Below are 24,131 nucleotides of genomic sequence, written 5' to 3'. Positions count from 1 at the left end.
AGACGGATGTGTTGAGATAGGATGGTACTCCAATACTGAAAATGGATCGCAACTCGGATTTACAGGACGAGCACAGAAAACTAAGCAAATCGTCGTTCTGCAAATCATTCTCATTTTGTGACATTATCGTTGACTTTCGCTGAATACGAATAGTTTTACAGTTTATACTGTGCTTACGCGAGGACCTGTAAGCCGGTAACGTATTCTGCGAATCCCACCAATCACGATCGAGGTTTAGTTTCAAGTTGTAAAATGGCGGCTTGAACTCTCGATCGCGATTAATCGATTCGATTATTTAAATCTTATTGCTTATGATTTTTTACATGTGACATTGGTCGTTTAACATAAATCAGGACCACCAATGTCCTTGATTTGTATTTTTATATGACCAAATGAATTGCAGACTCTGGATTCAGTATTGCGGATCCGGACATAAATGCAAATAATTCACAAAGGTTCGTTGTAATGAGGCAAAGTTTATTAAAAGTCAGATTAATCGTTGCCACTTTCAGATTGTACAAGTCGCTTAGACGATATAACACTTCGCTTGAACATAGGCGCGCACCCACCATGCGCCGACAACTTCACACCGTCGCAATTGCGAGCTCGCCGCAAGGCGCACGCTTTCGCTTCGGTTCAGCGGGAAAATGCGCACATCCGGCTGTTATTCGAGTTTTGCTTATGACAACAAGGTTACACAAGGATTACTCAAGATAAACGAAAATCGAGATAGCCGCGACAAGAAGCAAGTGACACACTTTTACGCAACTCGCTGACACTAGACGAAGAAGAAGAAAGGTAACTTGAGTCAAATGTTGAGAACAACCGTCGGCATTAACACCAACGTTACGTTTACATTTCGTAAGACGAGACGAACGAAGCAGCGCGACGTAGAGCAGCAATGAACCCCTCAGACCACGTGCATTCCGAGCGCAGTCACTCATTCATATACTTATAATGATAATTAGTATTTATCATGATTATGATACAAATGTTACATGTTAATATCTTTATAGTAATCGGCAGTCTCTGTGCTGGTCTCTGTGACACCGCCACCGCGTTGAATAATCTTTATTACGTCCTGGAGAGTACACGCGATACTTGGCAGTACTGATTCCTTCGTACTTCTCCAGGATGTAATCAGCAGATCAAACGGGGGCGCGTGTCGGCTCAGGTCCCTAAGTATCTCCTCTCCTTCGTCCCCTTCTGCTCCTCCACCGTCGACTATTTACATAATTGCCATGCGGAATCGCTCCGTAACACGCTGCATCTATTTACTTTTTACTCGAGAACGAAAACAGCATTTAAGTTCATCCGGATTACTTGCCTACGTTACGTACTTTCGCAGCGTACCTCGCCGTACCTCGTGAAACTTTTTTTTCCAATCGAATCGCTCGAAATGAAAACATGAGTATGATCACGCGTTCCCGTCGAGAGTTAGTCTGCACCATAAACGCGTCTCACGTGATAGATCTTCGACACAAACGTCCGTGGTGAAATATCATACATAAGAAAGAAGCAGAGACAATTTGAAGAGTAATTACGGAAGAAACGAATGCGATAGAATGTACCTGCGTGGCCGTTATTAATTACGGATAGACGAGACATTTACTGTGAAATATAACATCACGCTTCTCGCACACCTATCGAACGTGTTTCGTATTGTTACCTATTGTTCGTCTCTTCTTATATGTGAATATATTGTTACACGTAGAATTTCGCATCGACCGGCCATCTCGCGGCTTCGTTCCTTTCCCGGAAGAAATTCGTACTTTTCTCTGATCATCATCCTACTGTTCTTTATACAAGTTCGTTAATGTATTCTATTCTATCGATTAGTCTTAACGGGATACTCAGTGAATTATGCTGTCCGTGTGGTTTCGAAACAAACGAGTATCACTTAATAAAGTACGCGAATGTGGTTGCCAGTAACAATTGTATCATTTTACAAGGATACTATTTACTCTCTTCTTTTGAAGACTATATAAGACGCTGAGTATCGCGCTAAATACGAATTTGCACAATCTACATCGCTATATTTGGGGCCGCCAAAACTCGGAGAAATCGTGACAAAATTCCTTCGGCTATTTCTCAGCTTTTGGAGAATTCGCCAATATAAATATCCATGCTTTTTCTCGATATTCAAATATTAAAATTAAGCTGTAATCTTTTAGCAGCCGAAGTATTTCAGTTCAAAGTATAAGGTCGCGGATAAAACAGTTATGGCAAGAATCAACATCTCTAATGAAAGTAACTGAAACAGATTTGAAAACGAAATTATGCGCGCTTAAATGTAATAATGAAGGAAATGATAGATTCTTATGAAACGTGACTAATTTGTACAGGAATATTAATAGATATGAATCAACTTCAGAAAGACATATAAATGACTGCTTTGATAGAAAAGAAAGATTCTTACAGTTATACACTACTATCTACAGAAACCTCAATGCTTTAATTTTAATATGCCCTCCATATTACTCTCAAGTGTTGCAATAAATAGTTGCGTAATTTTTACACAGGCAGTTTCACATATGCTACTGTACAAGATGAAGTGCAAAGACTCTTCGTATATCTTTTTCACTCTAATTAATAAGTATAAATTTATCGATATAAATAAATCTACAATGTTAGACTCGAACGTAACGTTCATCAATTTGACCAAAAAAAGATTGTATCGCGTCATTCGAATTTCTGAATAGCGTCACCAGTCCATTATAAATCGCAATGACACGCCGTGTGACTTAATTTATTAATAAAATATTTATAAAGCATAATAAAGTAAAGCTTATTATCTTACGCTACGTTCAATTCGCAGGGCCAGTCATTCCATTTTCGGATAAAGTACCGGATAATTTATCTAACAAATAAATTTCTTATATTTCTGTCTAAATTGTAGCATCAGCTGCTATAATGTAGACAGAGTGATAAGGATTGTTGAGTGTTGATAAATGTTGAAAAGACCAACCCTTGAAGATAATGTAGAATTTACGCTTTTGTTAATCCTCCAATATTATGCTATCTAACGTACAACTCCAGCCTCTACGTTCTCTGCACCGTGATTAATAAAATCATATGTTAGCAATGAAATTATTATTTTTTTCATTAAACATTAATGGCATATTTAATCAAAATTTAATGGCATCGAGACACGTTGAATATAATAATTCTTTTCTTGTTAGAAGACCATAAAATAAGACGCAAGATAGTGCTTTCACTGAAAAATCATGGATGAAAATGAATGAAAATAAAAGATGAACATCAGATGTGAATCGCGAATAGACATAATGCTTTGGAAGATCGACAACATACCTCCCCGCTTTGTCCATTCACAATCGTGATTTTTACAAATTATATTTTTATATACTGGAATGCACGTGGTGATACTCATTGCACGCATCTATGTGACTGCTGCATACAAAGGTATTAAAAGGTTTTTATAATTTCTAATGTCAGCTATTGATAAAAAGCAGAATGTACGCATTATCGCTGGTACACGTATCATCAAGCTCACGATTTTTAACAACAAATAAATATGGTGCGTTACGCTAAATTCTTTTGCAGAATATTTATGCATTCTCTCTATGTATATCAGACACGATAAACTAACTTTTACGATATTTTTACGATACCTGTGGCAACAAGTAAAATCGATTATCATGTATCAACAATATCATTTTGCAACATAGTATTACCTCACTAAACATTTTCAAAAAAGCTTTCCGGTACTTGTAGAATATCTACGTATACCAGGCATACATATATTAATATACACTAAAGACAATTAATGCTTATTAACTCATATAAATATATGAGTACGTTCATAACATATATATAAGTTATCGATATAGATCTCTACTAATTGGAGATAATTACAAAGTTATTTATTAATGCTTGAGGAACCGTCTTTCTTTTCGTACTCAAAGTCTATTAAGGAAGATCTATTATAAATAAGTATAAGTTGCACCATCTCGCCATTGACTCGAATTGAAATGTAAAGATTCAAGCAACAACATTTATAGCAAATATTTATAGCGTGTAGATATTAAAACATTTCTATTAGTTGCTATTCGGATACGAATATTGAACAGTTTTCAATATACGTGACACGTGTATATATGTATATATATCATGTGGATGGAATCGTAACATTTTATAAAAATGGAAAATTCGTTCATTCGTGCGAGCAACAATTGTTGTGCTATTGCTTCGTGATTTTGACGACAATAATGAAATCGGACAAACAACCCAACCAAATTTACACTAACGAGATCTTCATCTTGTATACTTCTCAATGAGTTTTTTTTTAATGGAAGATAAAACAGTTTTGCGTAGAGAACGAATGTAACGTTCTACGTGATCACAGTCGGTGCATCGCGACCAGTGTGCTGACGAAGTTCGCTTAACTCTAACGCGATGTTAATTAAAGGTTTCAAGACCAGTTGTGCGTCTTTTTGCAAAGTAGCTGGATCACTCTCGTAACTATCGATATACATACGAATAGTAGCGCCGGAACTTCCTGTCCCGGATAAGCGGAATATTATGCGGGAACCATCCTCAAACAATATCCGTAGACCCTACCAGACAAAGTAACATTTACTGATTTGAACATAACAGGCTCCGGTGTCAAAGTTCATACGAAAGTAGTACGTACCTGTTTCGCAGCTTTGCTACCGTCAACAGGATCCGTGTAGGAATAGTTATCCGCGTGCTTAACAACATACTCCTTGCCCTCGTACTGCAGCTTTCTGCCGGTGAAATCCGGCTTCTGAATCAGAGCTTCAATGCTCCGCATCATTTTATCCGCGCTCGCGGAATCGCAGTTTTCATAATCATACCTGAGGATGATAATTTTATTTAAAATATATTTAAAAACGGTAAAGTTAACGTAAATTTCGTAAATATATGTAAGTGCAAGTCTTTGAACTCTGGTACATCGTCAGATTTTGTACCTAGTGAAGAAGTTCCTGCCATAAATTTTCCAATGATCCAGCAGAATATCCTCCACAGATTTTCCGAGTCCTGCGATCACATTGAGCCACGCAAGGCAGGCCCATATTCCGTCTTTCTCGCGGATGTGATCAGAACCGGTGCCAAAGCTCTCTTCTCCGCATAGCGATAGATTACCGGCGTCCATCAAGTTCCCTAAAATTCATAGTTATTTATTACACGGACACAGTAAAATAGACTGAAAGTTTCCGGTATAAGTAGAATAAAAATTCTATGTACCAAAGTATTTCCATCCAGTAGGAACTTCGAAGAACTTTATTCCGTTCTTAGCGGCGACTCGGTCGACTGCTGCAGCAGTTGGCATCGATCTAGCATATCCCTTAACGCCAGTCTTTTGGAAGTACGGAATTAATTTTAGATTAGCAGCTAATACCGCTAAAGAATCGGAAGGAGTAACGAAGAAGGCGGCCTTTCCTAATATCTGCAAAACGCAAGTGCAAGTTACATAAAACAATTACATGCCATTACGAAGCATCTTTCGAGTTGTCTTTCGATTACCTGGTGATCTCACTCACCATATTTCTGTCTCCATCTCCATCGAAAGCGGCGCCAAAATCATACGGCCCTTCCTTCATAGCATTCACTAAATCTTTGGCATACGTTAAATTTGGATCGGGATGCAAACCACCGAAATCTTCTAACGGTTTTATATTCACCAAACTCGTATCGCTGACACCCAATTCGGTGTTAAATATACGCTGCACGTACGGTCCCGTAACTAAAAAAAATTGATTAACATAAGTCTCTTTACATTGTTTCTGTTTGTTAAATCCAACGATTCTATGTGCGAGCAGAAGCTAAGACCATTAATTACATAATGCCTAACCTCCGTTCATCGAATTGATGAGGACTTTAAATGCTGGCCTATCCGTGCCGCCTTGCAGCAACCGTTTGATACTTGCGAAATCGAAAATCTCCTTCATAAGCTCTACATAATCCTTCACAGAATCGATCACGTCGATAGTAAACGGTCTACCATCAACCTCGATAGAGACATTCTGTATATTATCAATATCTATGCTAACATCAGGACTAATTTTATAACATCGGAGTGTCTTGGTGATCTCGTAGATTTTATTTGTTATATAGTCCGGCGCGGGCCCACCGTTGTCGCAATTGAATTTAATGCCAAAGTCGGCATCTGGGCCACCAGGGTTGTGCGACGCAGTCAGGACAATCCCACCTTGCGTCTTATACTTCCGAATTATAGTTGATACCGCTGGTGTCGAGAGGATACCATTCTGACCAACTATAACTTTTCTCACCTACAAAAAGTAAACAGCTTTATGGTAACATCCACCGCCTACATTACATGATCTGTCTCTAATAATTACATAATCACTCGATGCATAATTATCTCCAGATAATCCGTAGCAAGATCTTTTAACTTGATTACATTGCTTTCTGTGTAATTAAAGGCGCACAACAGCAAGTCATTAAGTGAACAATTTAATCAAATATCACAAAAAGCATACGCTACAGCACTGGCAATGCTGATAAGAAGCTAGATTCATCGCTCGCCTTATATAGAGACATGTACGTCTCCCGATATCAAATTTCATGCATTCTCAAGTTACTCCGCATCCAAGTCGATATCCTTTTGTCTCTCACGTTGTCTTACCACACAATTATCATCGCCCTCGCGTAGAGGCATCGCACGGAATTCACGCTAATCGACCGCGTGCGGAGCACGCGAGGTGCCTGAAAATAGCTCCATGCAACGAACCGCGAGGCGGTCGACTCTTACCCCGTTCGCCGCGGCAATCCGGATGATCTTCAGCACTGCCTCCTTGCAGTAGAACCGTCCGTCTCCGCCGACGACGAGGGTGCAGCCGGCTAGCTGATCGCCCATGGCGTCCAGTATCGCCTGGACGAAGTTCTCCGTGTAGTGTTCCTGCTGGAAAAGCTTGACGGTCTTCCGCAGGCCGGAAGTGCCCGGCTTCTGGCCATCGTACACCAGAGTATCCACCGTCAGGCTCGTCGTCGTCGCCGACATGGTCGTGGCGGTTTCCTGCCGCTGCTCCCGCGTGCCGTGTGCTGAAATCGAGGGAAGGGAAAACGATGTAACGAAGGGGTGTACTCTGGAAACGCTGATCCGTCGCGTGTCGCAACCGCCGGGAAAACAAGCCAGGGGCGAGACCACGCTCTCGCAACAGCCGCCCGATAACTGCCGGCGGGTTGAACTTTGCCTGTCAATGACACGCAAGGGCACGGGCGCCGGGCCGCCGCCATCTTGGATGATCGCGCGCGCCAGCTGTCGCGCCAACTCGCGCGCACGTGCGCTCCTCGCAACCAGGCGCGAACCACGTATATGATAGGGTCAGAGGACCTGCAAGACGCTCCGGACATTGCCCGGATGTGGGACGACCGAATGTAGGTGAAAAGCCGGGGGTCACTTCGATCGGATATCTTCACGATAGCTTCCTTGTTCTGTTCTTTTTTAGCGTAACTCAGTAGGCGCACTTGGAAAATATACTCAGAGAGAAAGTATATATTATATATTTTATTATTATATATATTATATTTGATAAATATAATATATAAAGTATAATATATACTTAGGTGTCCGGAAGGAAAACGAAAGAAAGAGTTGAAAAGCAAAGTTGAAGAAAATAAATCGCCATTACCGCCTTTCTTTCTCTCTCTCTCTCTCTCTCTCTTGTATCTTTCTTTCTTCGATTCTATCAGGAATGCAAAGTTCTTGGCAGCACGGAAAGTTTTTAACGAAAATTTGATAGTTGCTAAAATCACGAGGAATAACTTTGTGGCAGACAGTGATGTGCAGACACTATGTGAGACCAGGATGAGTCACGGTTTTCGATTTACAAATGTGTCTTGAAATTCACTTTCGACGGATGATAGATAATTAGCGGTAGCAACATTGTTTAATCCGACTTAAACCAAGAGAGATATTCAACTGAACAGAAGCCGTATACTTAATCCGACTAAAGTTTGACGTCATCGAACATGCGTTGCTTTAAATTAAGATAGGAGGTGAACAAGGTGTCACTCATATATCATATGCCAAGAGATAAGCGAATAGGGTCGCGAGTTCGACGTTTTAAACGCGAGCAACAAAAGAAAAGTCACGATTAATCGTAGCAGAAAAAAATGAAACGCATGAAACTTGCGTTTTGCAAGCGTTGTTTAAAAAAAAAGAAACAGAACGTGCATCTGCGAGGAAAATAAAAAGCTCCAACAAAGAATGCGTCAGCAGCGTTGCTTCCACGGGGGATGCCGGAGAATCCCCGCAGGAAAAATACAGTCACGCCTGATTAAAGGCAAAGTTAGATAATGCCGTCATTTACAAGATGTTTCGTATAATCGTCGCGCAATAATAAGAACAGAACGTTCCTCAAGGCGAACGCACGAACACTCAAGCCGGTAACTTGCTCAACTGCTCTCGGATTAACTTGGAAATGGATTAAACAGTTGCTTGCCTTCCAGATTACTAGCTATTTCAAATTACTATTTCGTTTACAATATGAATGACATTGATAAATCCTTAGCACAATATTTAACAGACCAATGAAAAATTTACATCAGCGAAATTTTTAAATGTGTTGAATTAAAATGACAATTTTAGACCAACAGCTTCTACTTCACTTCCTCACCGAGGATAAGCCCTACAATTTAACCGGAACGGTGCGCTTACGGCCGTTCATATCGCGCACGTTTTACCGGAATCCTACAATCGTTCAGCATCGGTATCGAAAAGAGGAAAAGAACAAAAGACTCGTAAAAGTCGCGATCGTTTCGCTACGTTTCGTCGACGATGCGCCGATCGGCGGTTCAGCCTAGCGCTCTCGCGGCCAATGAAAAACACGCGTGGAGGGAGTGTTAAGTCAAGGATAGCTGATATAAAGTTCGCGAGTTTATAAAACAGAGACGAACTTACTCCAAAACCCAGTTTTCCAGCCGACGCGGAAACGACGCGGTGTCCGTCCTCCCTCGCGGCTCTCTTGCGAAACGCCCGTTCGTTTATCAGCCGTTTATCATTTGTCCGGCGCAGCCGAAAAAAAATCGGTCGGCCGATCGATCGATCGTGTTAGGAGGGAGAGAGAGTGAGTTAGAAATTTTTTCACTTTACTTACGGCTTACGACTAAGCCGTGGGAGGTCTGATATCGGATGTTGTTCCGCTAAGCTTGCTTGATAACTTTTCGCACGTCTTTTGATCCCCCGTAATCGGGTAATTCGGCTCTAAAGCGAGATACATAACTTATCATCGTCGATAAGACCGTGCATTCTTGAAGCAGCAATTATTGAATCTACTATCCGCGCATTTTACAGACGATACGTCCACCACGCAGGCGATACATTCGACATATAATATTTTTATATAAAAAATGATAACACGTAACATGACAGTGAACTTTGTCGAATGTAATAATGCACAAGAATAATGCATTGACGACGCAGGACGCTTCGACCGCATATCACAAGTAAGTGTGTACATTTTTCTTTCATCCTCCGCATGAAAAAGCCGCAAGTTCGCTGAGAGACGCCAAGTGGAACGCTTTCTTACGTTACAGGCATTTTCTGCCAACGTTAAAGACATATTATGTATAAGTCTGGTATTTATCGAAATGGCGATACTCCATCACGAGACAGCGGATCTGAGAGTGCACCGTTGCTCTCTTCGGAATCCCGCACGAGCCTGGAACCGGCGACGTCCAATGACTTGACAGAAACGAGCGATTTGGATCTCAGCTCGGCTGGCTGTTCCTTCAAGTACGCTCAAATCTCTAAGATGCATCGATTGCATTATTATTGCATATTATTTGCACGCGATATCTCGTTTTATCTAGGTATGGAAGTGTCGATGCATCCAGTTACAACACGGCTCTCACGACCATATCGGCAAGACCACCGCCTTCAACGCGGGATAATGGATTACTTCTTTCTAGAACGGCTGATCCACCTTGCATCGTGAATCTCGTCCACGAAAAGAATTACGAAACGCTCAACAGCGATCTGGTAAGAATAATAAAGTGGCATGCATGACGAAATGAAGTAGGGATGATCGTGCAGGATAACAACGAAAATCATTTTAACAGCAGATTCTATGGAACATTCCAAAAGACAAATTCCGATACGAAAATTCGAGACTGTAATAGTTTTTAAACAAGAAGGCATTAAAGTTTATCAATGACGGAGCTGAAATTTTGCGCTCTCATCTCGCTCGTGAGATCACGCGCATTCTTCTCGATAATATAAAAAAGCAATATTACATATATGTATATACTTAAATAATATATAATAAATACAATATAATATGAAAGCGAGAGACACAGATCAATTTCTCTAAATTATTGATGAGCGAATAAACATAAATCTAGAAATAAATGCATAATTCTCAGTCTCTCCGTGATTCTACGTGATCACATTTTTCTTTTTAGGTAAACGAAAATTCAGACAAGGCAAGGAATTATGCACTGGTAAAAAAGACGAATGGGCCAGACTTCAAGGTTGGATCGCTGCAATTCCAGCCTGACATCGCGCAGGTTGCCAAGGACGTCAAGCCGAAGCAGAGTTCGCTAGTCACCATGTGAGTGAGAATCGTCATTTGAGATACTTTCCGAATTTCGAATGACGTGGGCTGTCAGGCAAAATGTTTGCAATAGCGTGCGACAATCTCGCTCCGATGCTCGATCTAATAGTCTCTTAAATCGATTAAATCGATTGATATAATTTCATACACACACACACACGCACACATTTTTGACCGTAGGTATAAATATTTAATAACGATTCGGGGAAATCATACGATACATCTGCCATTCCAATTCCATTTGTATCCGTTAGTATCTAAACGTTATGAACATTTTACGTGGGACTATCGCCAACCCCCGCGCCAGTGTTCAATGGTTTAAGGCCACTTCTTTGCTAGTGTCAGCGATATCAGTCTCAGTCATTAATCGACTATACTGCAGCGCATAGAGAAAGAAGGAAAATATAAATAGAAATTGATGTGCGATGTCATCAGCGGTAAAGCACAATGTTTATCGCGTGTTTATCGTATTTTGCTTATATTCCGCGATACAGCTTCTATCGTGGACCTTTTCTTTTAATGTCATGACGCACTCGCTTATCTCCCATAGATGGCTGATGGCAGCGAGTCCCGAACTTGCATCAGCGCATCTTGAATTGATTCTTTTTTCATCTCGCTGATATAGTACACAGGGGTGAAATTGTTGTAAGCCGTTTGCAATGTGTCATATACACACGCATTATCACATAAAATACAAGTAATCTCGCACCAAAAAGCGCACCGTTAAGATAAATAATGTGTGTACGAGTAGTTGCACAAAACGAGCGTTAATTCGCAAACGTGATAGCTCGCTATCACCCTGGAAAACAACGTGAGATTTGGAAAAATAATTTTATAAAAAATAATAACAATTTCTCTGCGTCGAGGTTCCATCAGGAACGCCGCAGAAAGCAGCGCATCTACACAAATAGCCGAAACAAGGACTCTTCGTCTTCTTTCGCTTGCGCATTAAAAAGTAGCAAAAACAGCTAACGAAATATCGTAATCGTTTTCTCGCGTGAGATATCGATACCGATCGATATAAACAAGATCTCGTAGCTCGTAAAATCGTTCGTAATATCGCGTTTCCGATCAATTTGAGCGCGCACGTAGCGACAGCGCGCACACGCACATACGCGCAACTCACACGCGCGCGATAATCTATACAGCTGCTACATGTGACTGATATAACCTAAATAAGTATTCGTGTCGGGGCCGTTGATGAGAGAGCAGCAAGCCATTTTTGACAACTCGCAGCAAGCAGAGCTCCAAGTAGACTCGCTGAACAAACTCACCGTTCTGAACGTCCTGGCTGCCGTGGTGACCTGGTGAGCCGCCTCCCGGCGGACGAGATCATCGCGCGACACTCCTAGCGAGCCTCCCGCGGAAGGAAACCTCGGCAAAGGGAGCCCGAATATCCGCGTGCCGAGCACTTGCCGTCTCGTTCCCGCGTCAGAAAAACGAGCGCCGGGACGCGGGGAAGGCGTCGCGTCGCCCGACTCGCGACTTCCTCGCGCCCGGAGTCACGCATCGCGGTCTTCCGCGGCCTCCCCCCGCGCGAACCTGCGGGAGCTCGAGCTGCACGACCGCTCGTTTTCGAGACGCGGGAACGAAGGTGCACGCGCGTGCACGCCTCGCGCCGACGGAACGCACGCGACGCGCCGCGCGACGTCCGGACCGTCTAGAGTCTAGAATGCGGCGCGACGGGACGCCCGAAGGGGTTACCGCTCTGTCTGTTGCCCGGGCAACAGACGACCGCCCCGAAGGTGAATGCCCTTAGCCACTAACCCGCCGCGCCGAGGTCCGCTCCGCCGGGCTCACCTCACCGCTCGCTCGTTTCGCCAGCAACGCGATTCCAGTGCTCGCATTTCGATGCCACTCGTATTTCGATGCATGCAAAAATTCACGTTTACGTCCCTTAGATCTCTGGGCGAATTGGAATTTAAGCGATTTTTTCCGACGTTTTCGTCGATTCTTTATCTCAAATTTTTAGAAATTTATTGTATCTGTTTTTGTTAAAGAAAAAAAAGCGAGGTAAAACAGGTGAAACTGTAAATCCAGCGGATCACGTAGCAAGTATCGATCTGCATTTGTGATGTGTTTTTCTCATGATTAATATCATGTAAAAAATGTATATCATGTGTATGAGGAAAGATAGGTGTCTGTTATTATGAATGAGCATGGAATTGGCCTGGTCTGCTCGGCCGATGAATAAATATGGAAATGAAGCAAGAAAAGAGATATACAATGTTCATGAGATGTTCGGATGTTGTGTCTTAAAGTCCGTCTTGACTAATACTCCGAAAATACGGCGATTATCTGCCGTAAAAAAAAGAAAGAAATAATTGCGCGCGAATTCACGAGAGCGTCTGTGTGCGAATCGCACGCGAGTCTATAACGGAATATGTAGTGTCCTTGGTCCACATACTTGCGATGACCGTCCATGATTCAAATTATAAGATTCGTGTTAGATAAAGGTCAGATAGATAAAGGCAGAAATGATAATGCGCATTCCGATTATAAATGAATCTCGTTGAGAAATAAGAAAAATAAAAGCAACCGAGAGATAGGAATATCTTTACGAGCCCGAAGATTCGAGTACAAAATATCAATTATCGGAGAAATATTTGCGTGTAAATGTGAAAATAACGTAACATACACGTTATTGAAGAGGAAATAGCTGATAAGCGACGTACAGGATCTTCCAACCACTCACGTCCCTGTAGACAAAGATCTCTTTCATGAATTTTTTAATTTGAAATCTACTTTACTAATGTGTTGGATAAACAATTCGGTTCGATTTTCAATTTTTTAAACTAATTTACGTGTAACAGGCAACAATGCTGATAATGTCTATGTCATAGACAACGGTATTAAATTTATCTCTACTGAATAATAAAACAAAATTTGAGGCAATAATCGAATCAAACTTTTCGACTGACCCAATACTTATTATACAAGTTTAATACTAAAAACTTATCTTTATACAAAATTAATTAGTTTACAAAAGGTAATTCTCGAATTAAGATTACATCGAAATAAATTTATCCACAGATAAACAAGCATGTTATACTTGGAACATCCTGTACATAAAGACAGTCGTGTAATATTGACGCATTGTCGATGTGACTATTCTAACGACGTATTAATTCTTCACATCAATTTTGGTATTTGTAGATTCTCAATATGGAACACGATACTAGGATCTTCATTATTAACAATGCCATGGGGAATTGCGATGGCCGGTTTCTTCCCCGGGCTCGTCCTCAATTTCCTGATGAGCGGTTTATGCCTGTACACCGCTTATCGTCTTCTAGCCGTACGTGTATATCACGGTAAGAAGCTGTTTATCCGCGAGACAAGATAGCCACTTGCGGTATAATGCGCAATTAATCTATATTAATTAATCTATCTTAATACTGAAGGTGGCACAGAAAATATCGAGGTCTTGGACTTGAGTCGAATATATCTGAACAAATGGGCGGAATACGTCGCTAGAATCTTTAGTATTGGCGTACTGATGGGCGCAATTATAGCTTACTGGATATTAATGTCTAATTTCCTGTACAATAACGTTAATTTTATTTATGGTAAGACTTCTAATAAAACGCGCGCAGAGAAGATACCAATCTCTTTTAAATCATCTTGAAATAAAGAAAATAAACGTGCGTTGTTTCGCAGATAACGTAGCTGGTTGGTCACCGCATTCTGTATCTGAGAACGTCTCGCATACGGAAGGTACGCATAAACGGGGATTTCAATTTTATTAGTTGAGAAAATATAGCAGCGATCACATATGGTTTCATTCGCTAAAATTACAGCTTTATGCCCGAGAAAGGAAATTCATCAGGACAACAATACTATTGTAATACACGAGAAGACATTTGACGCGCTGGGACCGGCATGGGATCTACACAATACAGTGCCTGTGTTCTTAGCTTTATTGATATTTCCCTTTCTAAATTTTAACAGCACAACATTTTTCACAAAGTTCAATTCCCTCGGTAAGTCTACTGTATTAATCACCGTCACACTTGACAATAGTTGAATATATATTCGCTTATTCTTTTATCGTGTACATCTTTTTATACGTTTATCGCAAATACAATTTTGATTTATTCTACTTGCGATTATAAATTTGCGATTATATACAAGTCCTAAACTTTTAATTTGCATCCTTACAGGAACAGTATCGATTGTATATTTAGTTATCTTCGTTCTGATAAAATCCGCCTCATGGGGCATAAATATGGACCAAACTGAATGGGAGGCGAGTTGGGTAATACGACCTACATTTCCAGCTCTTACTGGAATGCTGGCAATGTCGTTTTTCATTCACAACATTATAGTCAGCATAATGCAGAATAATCGCAATCAAGAAAAGAACGTAAGTCTAAATTCCAGCGTTTTTATCTTTGGAACTTATTTTGCAATTTATTTGTCGAACACCTGCGGAAATCAGAGGCGGAAATATTTTGTTTCCAGTGCAGAGATCTAACTGTAGCATATGCTCTCGTCACATTAACTTATATCATCGTTGGCACAGCGTTTTTTATATGTTTCCCTCTGCCTAAATCATGCATTGACGATGTAAGTATGCAATACTGTGAAGACAACGGTGCTTCGTGACAAAAATTGTTATCGTTTTCTACATTGAAGTTTTCTACTTTATATTACTTTATTATTACAGAACTTATTAAACAATTTTCAAAAGTGGGACGGCCTGACGATAGGCGCCCGTATGGTGCTACTGTTCCAATTAATGACCGTCTATCCCCTGCTCGCGTACATGTTGCGTATCCAGTTGCTCTCGGCGATATGCAAAGGACTGTCCAACAGGAGCTTAGTGCTCGTTATTAATCTCATATTGGTCTCCATATGTATCTTATTCGCGACATTCATGCCTTACGTCGGGACTATCATCAGATATACCGGCGCTTTAAGCGGACTAATCTACGTCTTCACTTTGCCGAACTTACTTCATGTGGCAATCTTAAGGAAGGAGAGGAAGTTGACTATGTGCTCTCTCTTAGTCCACTTGAGTATACCTGTCATCGGAGTTGCAAATCTCATCGCTCAATTCTTCATTACGGATCGTTAGTTATGTAATGAATACCTGACAGACTGTACGATTGCATTTACATAATACTTCAATAATACTTTAACTGTACCTAAGTAATGATGTATTGCATATCGCGTTGTGTATATAAGAGATACAATCGGTGTTTTAAAGTTACAAAAATAGCTTTAAGTAGTTAACCGTATCAAGTGCAAAGCAACATTTATACGTGCGTATTGAATAGATTATTATTTACAAAAGAATCTTGTGAATTGTATTAAATTTAAGAAATACCTGACATTATATACATGTAAGTCCACTGTAGAGAGATGTAGATAAAAAACTATAACTTATTTCACACTTAATTAAGATACATGCATTTGACTCAATAAGGATATATTTTACATCCATTTTGCTTACGATTAGCACAGAATTAGCACAAACATGAATATTTACATGAATGTTTTATATGTCAATAAACATATAGTATTAACATATGCAACAATAGTGTTTTTCGTTCTTCCTTACATTATTTAAAATATGTCTCAATTTATTTATATCAAAGACACTTTTGTTACCTCAAATTCAGCTCTGAGGCATCTTGTAAACCCACACAGTGTCAACTCCATGTCCGATTGTCATAACGGGATGTTTATTAGGCAGAGGAAATCTACACGCAATTACTAGAGAATCTTTGCACAATTCTCTATTAAATTTCTTCTCCATATCTTCCATCTGTAAAAGTTGTAACGTTTTATATGTATTTTGATTGCATCTCACGGATGAATATTACAGAATATACCATTTGATCTACACCAAATATAACAATATTGTCATATTTCCTCAAATTATATTTCCACAAGTCCTGCTTGAAGAAAGCAGTGTCATTGGATAAACCATTAATCAATGCTTTAAATCTCGAGTACCAAACCAGCCAGGTATTCAATTCAATACCATGGGCCTTAAAACCATGCTTTGCTGCTGCCAGAACCTATTTATTGATCATCTGCTTTACTAGATTAGACTGAACGGATTATCTCACATATTTTATTTTACATTTGTATTGTTTCATTGATATAATTCACATTGCGAGATCATCATACTCACTATACGCCCATCTCCACTACCAAGATCAATTAAGGACCCAGAACGACCGTTCAGTGCTTGCAGAACATTTTTAATTTGTTGGTGCGTAGCTGGTACGTATGGTAAACATATTTTACGAAATGCAGGACTTACAAATGGAATGCACACAATACTGATTGCTGTTGCAATCCCACCTAACAGCGTAAAAACACTAATGCTAAGTATACATAGAACTAATAATTAACTATGTAATGCATTAACGAACCTGTAGCGGCAATAAAAAATAATCCGGTCTTTGATAATTTACGTGATGCACTGACGTCACTTTTTTGGGCAGAAAAATGATCCATTTCAGTAATATGTATTACTATCTAACATCGTGTGTACGTTACAAAATAAAAATTCAAACATATAAATTTCCTAAATGTCAGATACAAACTTAAAACAGTGGCTTTACGACACCCTCCAAGTGTCACATCTCGCATAACCACCCAAGCTCCACATAATTTCGTTCCCGCGAATAAAGTCCACGTGCTAAACAGATATGAGAACTAACCAAACCCATGCCGTGCGGCGTGCGCGCATGATTATTGATTACGTGAGTAACGAGGTTAGACTAGGTTATCTCACTGGATACACGAGGAGTCTCATTTGCGCAACACAGTTTGCGCAAAACATTTTTTCCTTCCAATCTGCGTGACGCAGAATTACGCTAGACGTGCATATTTAAGCATATCATATTGTACGTGATTCTACACGTTCTTGTTCAGACACGCGTTGAGCCTCCGAGAAGATGGCAGAGGGTTTAGACGCGAAAATCGGCCCATCGATTTTGAACGCCGACTTGTCGAAGCTCTACGAAGAATCGCAAAAGTTGCTGGATAATGGCGCGGATTATTTGCACTTGGATGTGATGGACGGCCACTTCGTTCCAAATCTTACATTCGGTCATCCGATTGTAAAGTGCCTGCGTAGTAAAATAAAAGATGCCTTCTTCGAAACTCATATGATGGTATCCGAGCCAGAGCAGGTATGCACAATGTCGTGTAACTTATAATCGTCGTAAATTTCGATTTAACATAATTATTTTCCATAAATTCTCTGACAAAAGTTCAAGATTTATCAAAGAAAATTTTTGTAAAAAGCAAACTTGTTAAATTGAAAAAAATGATTGCAGTGGATCGAACCCATGGCTGATGCTGGTGTAGATCAATATACATTCCATGTTGAACCAGTTGAAGATGTTCCTCTGGTCTGCAGAAAAGTGAGGGAAGCAGGAATGAAGGTAATATTTCTTAAAAGTTGATGCTTGAATAATTACATGTAATGAATTACAACAAATTTAAACAGGTTGGTGTGGCGCTCAAACCAGAAACACCTGTGGACGTGGTAAAAACCTATGTAGATTTAGCAGATATGGTTTTGGTAATGACAGTCGAACCTGGTTTTGGAGGGCAAAAATTTATGGAATCAATGTTAAAGAAAGTAGAATGGTTAAGAGAGCTTTATCCTGGATTAAACATCGAAGTTGATGGTGGGGTTGGACTAAACACGATTGAATCTTGTGCTAAGGTATAATTTCTTTAATTAACAATGTCTTTAATACACATTTTTTCTAGAAAAATAAGAAATTTAATATGCTGAAACTAAATTTTCAATTGATTACAAATCAATTATATTATTTGTTTTTAGGCTGGTGCTAATATGATTGTTTCTGGTACAGCTATCATAGGCTCTGCTGATCAGGCTAAAGTAATTACTACTCTTAGAGACACAGTTGATTGTTACTTGGACTATCACAAGAGATATTAAGAATGTTATAAATATACAACTATACAAATGTACAACTATACAAATATTTTTGAGGGAATAATATCAAGCACTATTTTATATTCTTAAGACGATGACACTTATTTTATTAAGGAATAATTTCTTTAGGCAGTAGTTTAGTCCTTAACTCAGCTAGAGTCAAAAGAATCGCTTCTTCTGTTCTGATTATCCGAGATCCTTGCTGAGGACAGGTGTTGACATATTTATGAAATATCAAGGATGGATCATCGACATCCAAAGTCTGGTCCATTTCCACAGCAATTTCCAATCCTGCCAAGCCTCCAAATACGATAAGACAGTGATGATATTCCAAGCTTCTTGCTTCTATTTCATCAATCGATGTTCCTTTATCGGAAGTGCCGATCGTCAAGTCATATCCTCCCTTGTATGGACATTTTGTCAGTACTTCCGTTAGATTTTTAACTAATCTGACAGTGTATCCCCAATAGATGTCATTCTCTACACGCGGTACATTTGGTGGTACAATAATACCTTTCAATTTCTTTGGATTCGGCTGTTCCGTCGGTATTTTCACTGTCACCCTTACTCCAGAGAGCAACACCTTGTCTACATGAACATCATTTGCGAGTCCCACGTTTACCTGAGAACCCTTGCCAGCCTTTATGGGTTTGTTAGTAACCACACCTTCTCGATACAGAGATACATCCGCTTGTCTCAGATGATGCGGCGCATCCAAGGGATTCAGTACACCTGCATACTGCAAGTCCTTGTGAATAGGGAAGAGGTACTTTCTCAGATATTGCGGGCACTCCAAGTACTGCAATATCCTGGCCAATTGTAGGCATCCGGGCCTGTTCTCACCCAGCGCGTCACCTTTCCTGATCTTCTTCTTCTCGTCCTCCGTGATGTCGCCCTGGTCGTCAAACACGATAACCTCGTCCACTTTGTAGATGCACGCTGCACGTGCAATCTGTCCCGCTAAGTATGTCCGCAGTGCCGGAGACTGAGCATTGTCGAGGATTGACCCTGGCACCGCTATACTTATAGTGCAGACATCTCGACGCTCGTACCTCTCGGTCTCCACGTGCTCCTTCACTTCACAAGCCGGCTTTTTCCCTTCTTCTTCTTCTTGCCTTTCTTCTTCTTTCTTGGCCTTCTTCACGAGTTGCTCCTCCCTCCATTGCTTTCGAAGCTCCTTTCGCTTGCGATTATACTCTTTCCAATTCTTCACCTCGGGCTTTGCAGCCGACATTATTTCCTCGTCTCAAGTCCGCCAGAATTTAATTTTGTCAAAAATTAAAAACAGTACTGTTATCACTTAACAACAAGCTGAGACAATCTAACCTCAAAAATTCTTCATATGCACAAGCACGGTGGATGTTTTGTCCGCGTCAGACTACGCACGTTGCCTGCTGCGTTTTGATTGGTCAATCTCCTAGCTCCAACTGCAATCCCAATATTCCCAATCACCAATGTGTAGCCTGACAGAGGATTAGGAACTCGGACTGTCATCGGATGGAAGATTATTAAATCCCTAGGCGGAACGGAACGAGATTGAACTCATTCCGTGAATAATTCAGAATCATTCATTATTTTGAATAAATGTCAGTGTTTATTCTTCTGTAGTCAGTATTCCTGTAATTCCTTATCGAGAGCCAAGTTAAAAGACGTTCGCTCGCTAGACACTTTGGTATATTATTGCAAACATAAAGGAGAAGTAAGTAGTTTTATTGTGTTGTTTTAATTTGTATTTTATCTTGTAAAATATGATATATATTATTCGAAATATATTTTCTACAGTTATGATGCGATGCGATCATACCTTTTTAAAAATTTTAAAGTTATTCTTTTTGGTTATATTTATAATTACTTGAATGTTATTCACATTTTGTTCTATTGAATTGTATAAATATAATCATAAATGTGATTTATACAAGTACGAAAGCTATCGAAATATTCGTAATCGGGGCTGTATCGGGGCGAATTTTTGTACTCAAATCTCCACTACATGAAAAAGCTTAAAAAGACGCAATTGGTTATAATATTCAATTATTAATATATTATAAAGAATATTACCTGCGTTGATGTAGTACTGTCGGCAGATAACAATAAAATGTTGTGTGATCTTGAATTCAAGGTTCTTGATATTTGATATCGGTTTTTCAAGGATGCACAATATTTTGGTATGCATATATATGTATTCTCATGTTATAAAATTTTCATTTAAGATTAAAACTTTACAATTGCATTTGACTGATATAGCACGAAAAACTCAACTAGTGTGCATATGAGCGCGTTAGTCGTTCGCGTTTATTTTAATGCAGAGTAAAGTTTTTCGCAGTCGAAAATTAATTAATCGCGTGCGCGGAAATCTCTAATTGTGAAACGTGATCGCATTTAGCTGGGGTGTATGGTATGTGGCATTAAAGCGCATTTTCTAGTAAGTAAAAATAGTTTCCACTAATTTTTCATTTTTTAATCTTTATTTATTATTCGTGTACCCAAATATCTGCAATTTAAATTATAACTTTATAGGTATGACATTTCAAAACTGGTTGTATAGAATTATGGACACTCGTAATATTCATTGGCTAAATTCACATTAACTTGCAAAATTGTGACATGCACAGATTGCACAATTATGGTTACCTTGCCAATTTTCCAACGTCCGCATCGTTGCGACTTGAATGTCCGCTCGGCTTTATTACGAAGCGTCGACTCGGCAATTTACATTCAAACTTCGAACTGGCGTTGATTAAAGATCCAAAATACTGAACGGAAAAGTTCGTGGGATGTCGAAGTGTAAGTACTTGAAAATTGTCATGAATTACGAATTATGATTTTTTTATATAAATTTGCACTTTGGTTTGTATAAAATTGTGAAAACTTAGATTCTCAGATTTTAATAAGAATTTTAATAAAAATTTTAATAAGAATAAGTTTAGAAAGAATAAGATTTTTTTCTTAGGCGAAGGGGAGCTCAAGAATGTTGAGATTCCGTACATTTACTTCGAAGATACCTTTCAAGATGATCAATACCAATCCGTGAAACTGAAAGGTGTCTCAAATCAATTGGAAAAGTGGCCGAACAATGTCTTCATTTCATTCGTGATAGCGTGTCTCGTCATAAGTCTGATGCTTTGTCCTTTTGTCATGATAATATTTCAATCATCCAGTGACCATTGCTGGTATATAATCATCACAAAATGCTCTATGTTTTGTAAAAAAATAATTCAGATTTCTGAAGTATCGAAAGATAAGTTATTGTAATTTATCAATTTTTTAGTGAACAGAAGATTTTCGAAGATGAACATCCGTTTAATATTTATTTTGTGAAGGAAGCTTCGCAGCTTTGGTCCACAAGAGATTTCTGCTACATCGAAGCTGCAGCTAGAAAACAACCAGAACTGAATGTATATCAGAATTTATAATTTTATCACTTTTTATTTATAAGTATATTTAATTCATTTTAATCAAATATTATTTTGTTAAAATATCATTTTTAATTACTTAATTTAATATCTGGTTTATTTTACTTAATTAATCAGATATTCTAAAATAAAAATTTTTTTATGAAAAATGGAATAAAATAGTATAAAAATTTTATTAATTTTACTATTTATTTAACAAGTATTGATATTATATTTCGATAATAAATACATTTGATCATGTTTTAACTATTTCTGTTTTTGCTAATATTAATATATGATCTTAATCTTAGGGATAATCATAAATAATAATTTGTAGATACATCTGATCAACTTGATGCGCACTTCCAATGCATTTAATATACCGGAAGTTCATCTTGAAATGGCACTGGCTACTCAAAACGCTAATATTCACGTTGAGAATTTATTGGTCGATGAATTTTTTAGCAAGTAATTATATAAATTGCTCATTATACGGTATTCAACATACTTTTTTTAGCTGATTTAAAGTTGACGTCTTTATTTAATCTAATTATTATTAGTTAAAAACTATTTTTAATTATATTTATCAGGTCAAGATTATCAAACATTACAAAACATTTGAGTAATGAATTATTATTAATGGCAGCAAAGGCATACTTACTCTGGAACTCTTCTGGTGTTGCAATGCATCCTAGTGCTTATTGCAACTTGTCGACCATTCATAAATGTCGATGGATGTAAGTGCATTAATAAATAACTATGTATAAATAATCGGCAATTATCTTAAATACTTTTATTTTATTTATAAAGTAAAGAGAGAAATCAAGACTGCACGCTTAACAAATCCATTACGATCGATCTGATGAACGATTTGCAAGCAACACAAGTGCATTGTCAAGCATTTCTAGGATTCTTTTTGCAAGAAATATCAAAAAATGCCACTCAAAGTTTAAAGGATGCATTGGATAAATTTTGTCCAAGGTATTCTCAGTTTATACTTCTTTTATCTCACTTTTTACTGCATGTGTTTTAATCTATACGAAATAATATAGAAATGACAAATAATTGGAAGAAATAGAGGAAATAGTTTCATATTCATCATAAATTGTTGTTTTTCAGGATTGATAATTGTCCCGAAGTACGAGTGCTTAATTTAGAATCACCTTGCTCGATCGACGTTTTCGATTGTCCTACTGTGTACACAATTGAAAATTCTTGGGCGCTTACATTATAATTAAAGAATCTGCTCGCAGAAACATCAACGAGAAAGATATTTATAAAAGTTTAATTAAAAAACTTTTTAATTAAAAAGCATTAGGCTATAAACTTTATATATGCAAAATGTTTATAATAAGAAATACAGGTAATAACTAAAAATTTATATATAAAATTCCTTTGTTGTTTGTTTTGATATCTATTAATAATGTTTAACATGATTTGAAGGTTCGATGCTCGTAAAGCCACAAAACACTGAACCATGTCCATATTTCCACAACTAAAGATAAACAATTTAAAGTACCAACGTCATATACAAGTCTTTATTACGAAAATAAATTAATGATAATAAATTGAATAAAGAATAAAAGAAGAAAGCATGAGTTAGATATATAAATTAGAAATAGAATTATAAGAAAAATGTTTGTATTACATTTCTTTGTAAGATAATGGAAGGATAATAAAAGAACACTTACGAATCAGTGAAAGTAGTTCTGCAGCATAAAGTAGCGCGATTTGCAGTTGAAGATATTTGAATAAGTACCAAATTGTTATAACCGCAAAGCAAGAATCGCACACCAATTCTCTCAGAAAAAGACTTATTAGAGGCAAACTGAATTGTGGTCGTTTCTAAAATTAATGTACCATTATTAAAGTGTGTATGTGTGTAGTATAACTTAATGACACTTACTAAAATAATAGAATAAATAAGCATGCCAACTGCAATGACAGACATTATGGAATTCGAGATGGAATATCCCAAACTAAACATGATTGCCTTCCTTGAGGATACAAAACCGGAAAGAATCTGGCCGTTTTCCAGAATAGTGTATTGCATTCGTCCAAGAGAGCATACGGTCAATATTAACAATGCCAATAACATTGCTCTGATTATTTTGAAAGTTTCATCGCCGGAAAACGGTTGCTTCTTCAATGATTTTTCAACTTCTTCGTTTATTTGGAAATCGTCACACTGATTTTTAAGTACACGCGGTGATACGTTAGGCTCGATTGCCTGTAAAATAAAGC

General features: G+C 38.5%; 6 protein-coding genes across 8 annotated transcripts; 3 read left to right on the top strand and 3 right to left on the bottom strand.

Annotated features, from left to right (window-relative positions):
• Positions 1-456: 456 nt before the first annotated feature.
• On the bottom strand, positions 457-12,052 carry LOC105281053 (phosphoglucomutase). Its single transcript, XM_011342000.3, has 8 exons — positions 11,837-12,052; positions 6,758-7,047; positions 5,837-6,275; positions 5,526-5,728; positions 5,230-5,431; positions 4,953-5,145; positions 4,655-4,838; positions 457-4,577 (listed from the first exon to the last, which is right to left on the bottom strand). Exons 2-8 carry the CDS (start codon positions 7,004-7,006, stop codon positions 4,353-4,355), a joined length of 1,695 nt encoding a protein of 564 aa, XP_011340302.2. The 5' UTR covers positions 7,007-7,047; positions 11,837-12,052; the 3' UTR covers positions 457-4,352.
• LOC105281052 (sodium-coupled neutral amino acid transporter 9) lies at positions 9,079-16,097 on the top strand. Its single transcript, XM_011341998.3, has 11 exons — positions 9,079-9,453; positions 9,544-9,742; positions 9,820-9,988; positions 10,411-10,559; positions 13,719-13,876; positions 13,967-14,131; positions 14,223-14,279; positions 14,363-14,545; positions 14,726-14,928; positions 15,027-15,131; positions 15,232-16,097. The coding sequence occupies exons 2-11, from the start codon at positions 9,573-9,575 to the stop codon at positions 15,640-15,642; spliced, it is 1,770 nt and encodes a 589-aa protein (XP_011340300.1). The 5' UTR covers positions 9,079-9,453; positions 9,544-9,572; the 3' UTR covers positions 15,643-16,097.
• On the bottom strand, positions 15,471-17,267 carry LOC105281051 (protein N-lysine methyltransferase FAM173B). Of its 2 annotated transcripts, XM_011341997.2 has the most exons (5): positions 16,952-17,267; positions 16,708-16,880; positions 16,403-16,591; positions 16,179-16,335; positions 15,471-15,589 (listed from the first exon to the last, which is right to left on the bottom strand). In XM_011341997.2, the coding sequence occupies exons 1-4, from the start codon at positions 17,034-17,036 to the stop codon at positions 16,186-16,188; spliced, it is 597 nt and encodes a 198-aa protein (XP_011340299.1). In that variant the 5' UTR covers positions 17,037-17,267; the 3' UTR covers positions 15,471-15,589; positions 16,179-16,185. The 2 variants fall into 2 exon arrangements, with proteins under 2 accessions (XP_011340299.1, XP_011340298.1); XM_011341996.2 differs by lacking the exon at positions 15,471-15,589 and having other exon boundaries at positions 15,983-16,335; positions 16,952-17,266.
• Positions 17,268-17,479: 212 nt separating this feature from the next.
• On the top strand, positions 17,480-18,530 carry LOC105281050 (ribulose-phosphate 3-epimerase). Its single transcript, XM_011341994.3, has 4 exons — positions 17,480-17,716; positions 17,864-17,971; positions 18,037-18,258; positions 18,379-18,530. Exons 1-4 carry the CDS (start codon positions 17,480-17,482, stop codon positions 18,496-18,498), a joined length of 687 nt encoding a protein of 228 aa, XP_011340296.1. The 3' UTR covers positions 18,499-18,530.
• Positions 18,531-18,576: 46 nt separating this feature from the next.
• Positions 18,577-19,909, bottom strand: LOC105281055 (putative methyltransferase C9orf114 homolog). The gene has a single exon (XM_011342003.2). It carries the CDS (start codon positions 19,727-19,729, stop codon positions 18,605-18,607), a length of 1,125 nt encoding a protein of 374 aa, XP_011340305.1. The 5' UTR covers positions 19,730-19,909; the 3' UTR covers positions 18,577-18,604.
• A 678-nt stretch (positions 19,910-20,587) lies between these two features.
• Positions 20,588-23,828, top strand: LOC105281056. Of its 2 annotated transcripts, XR_003406515.1 has the most exons (8): positions 20,588-21,279; positions 21,446-21,665; positions 21,764-21,890; positions 22,225-22,355; positions 22,478-22,624; positions 22,698-22,868; positions 23,007-23,250; positions 23,331-23,828. XR_003406515.1 is itself a non-coding variant. In XM_026969468.1 (7 exons), the coding sequence occupies exons 1-7, from the start codon at positions 21,270-21,272 to the stop codon at positions 23,119-23,121; spliced, it is 921 nt and encodes a 306-aa protein (XP_026825269.1). In that variant the 5' UTR covers positions 20,588-21,269; the 3' UTR covers positions 23,122-23,828. The 2 variants fall into 2 exon arrangements, 1 of the variants encoding a protein (XP_026825269.1); XM_026969468.1 differs by having other exon boundaries at positions 23,007-23,828.
• The last annotated feature ends 303 nt before the right edge of the window (positions 23,829-24,131 follow it).

This window comes from Ooceraea biroi, chromosome 5 (genome assembly GCF_003672135.1).
Source record: "Ooceraea biroi isolate clonal line C1 chromosome 5, Obir_v5.4, whole genome shotgun sequence".
Classification (NCBI taxonomy): domain Eukaryota; kingdom Metazoa; phylum Arthropoda; class Insecta; order Hymenoptera; family Formicidae; genus Ooceraea; species Ooceraea biroi.
Note: the sequence above shows the minus strand (reverse complement) of the source record. Positions and strands in the feature narration are given on the sequence as shown.

Coding starts and splice junctions, on each gene's coding strand:
- LOC105281056 (XM_026969468.1), top strand. Junction 21,891..22,224: donor GAAAACAACCAGAACTGAAT/GTATATCAGAAT, acceptor AATAATTTGTAG/ATACATCTGATCAACTTGAT. Junction 22,356..22,477: donor GTCGATGAATTTTTTAGCAA/GTAATTATATAA, acceptor TATATTTATCAG/GTCAAGATTATCAAACATTA.
- LOC105281055 (XM_011342003.2), bottom strand. CDS start 19,729: ATGTCGGCTGCAAAGCCCGAGGTGAAGAATTGGAAAGAGTATAATCGC.
- LOC105281051 (XM_011341997.2), bottom strand. CDS start 17,036: ATGGATCATTTTTCTGCCCAAAAAAGTGACGTCAGTGCATCACGTAAA. Junction 16,592..16,707: donor GTAGTGGAGATGGGCGTATA/GTGAGTATGATG, acceptor ATCAATAAATAG/GTTCTGGCAGCAGCAAAGCA. Junction 16,336..16,402: donor TATTTGGTGTAGATCAAATG/GTATATTCTGTA, acceptor CAACTTTTACAG/ATGGAAGATATGGAGAAGAA.
- LOC105281052 (XM_011341998.3), top strand. CDS start 9,573: ATGTATAAGTCTGGTATTTATCGAAATGGCGATACTCCATCACGAGAC. Junction 10,560..13,718: donor CAGAGTTCGCTAGTCACCAT/GTGAGTGAGAAT, acceptor TGGTATTTGTAG/ATTCTCAATATGGAACACGA. Junction 14,929..15,026: donor ATCGCAATCAAGAAAAGAAC/GTAAGTCTAAAT, acceptor TTTTGTTTCCAG/TGCAGAGATCTAACTGTAGC.
- LOC105281050 (XM_011341994.3), top strand. CDS start 17,480: ATGGCAGAGGGTTTAGACGCGAAAATCGGCCCATCGATTTTGAACGCC. Junction 17,972..18,036: donor TGAGGGAAGCAGGAATGAAG/GTAATATTTCTT, acceptor AAATTTAAACAG/GTTGGTGTGGCGCTCAAACC. Junction 18,259..18,378: donor CGATTGAATCTTGTGCTAAG/GTATAATTTCTT, acceptor ATTTGTTTTTAG/GCTGGTGCTAATATGATTGT.
- LOC105281053 (XM_011342000.3), bottom strand. CDS start 7,006: ATGTCGGCGACGACGACGAGCCTGACGGTGGATACTCTGGTGTACGAT. Junction 5,729..5,836: donor CATCAATTCGATGAACGGAG/GTTAGGCATTAT, acceptor AATTTTTTTTAG/TTACGGGACCGTACGTGCAG. Junction 4,578..4,654: donor GTAGCAAAGCTGCGAAACAG/GTACGTACTACT, acceptor TTTGTCTGGTAG/GGTCTACGGATATTGTTTGA.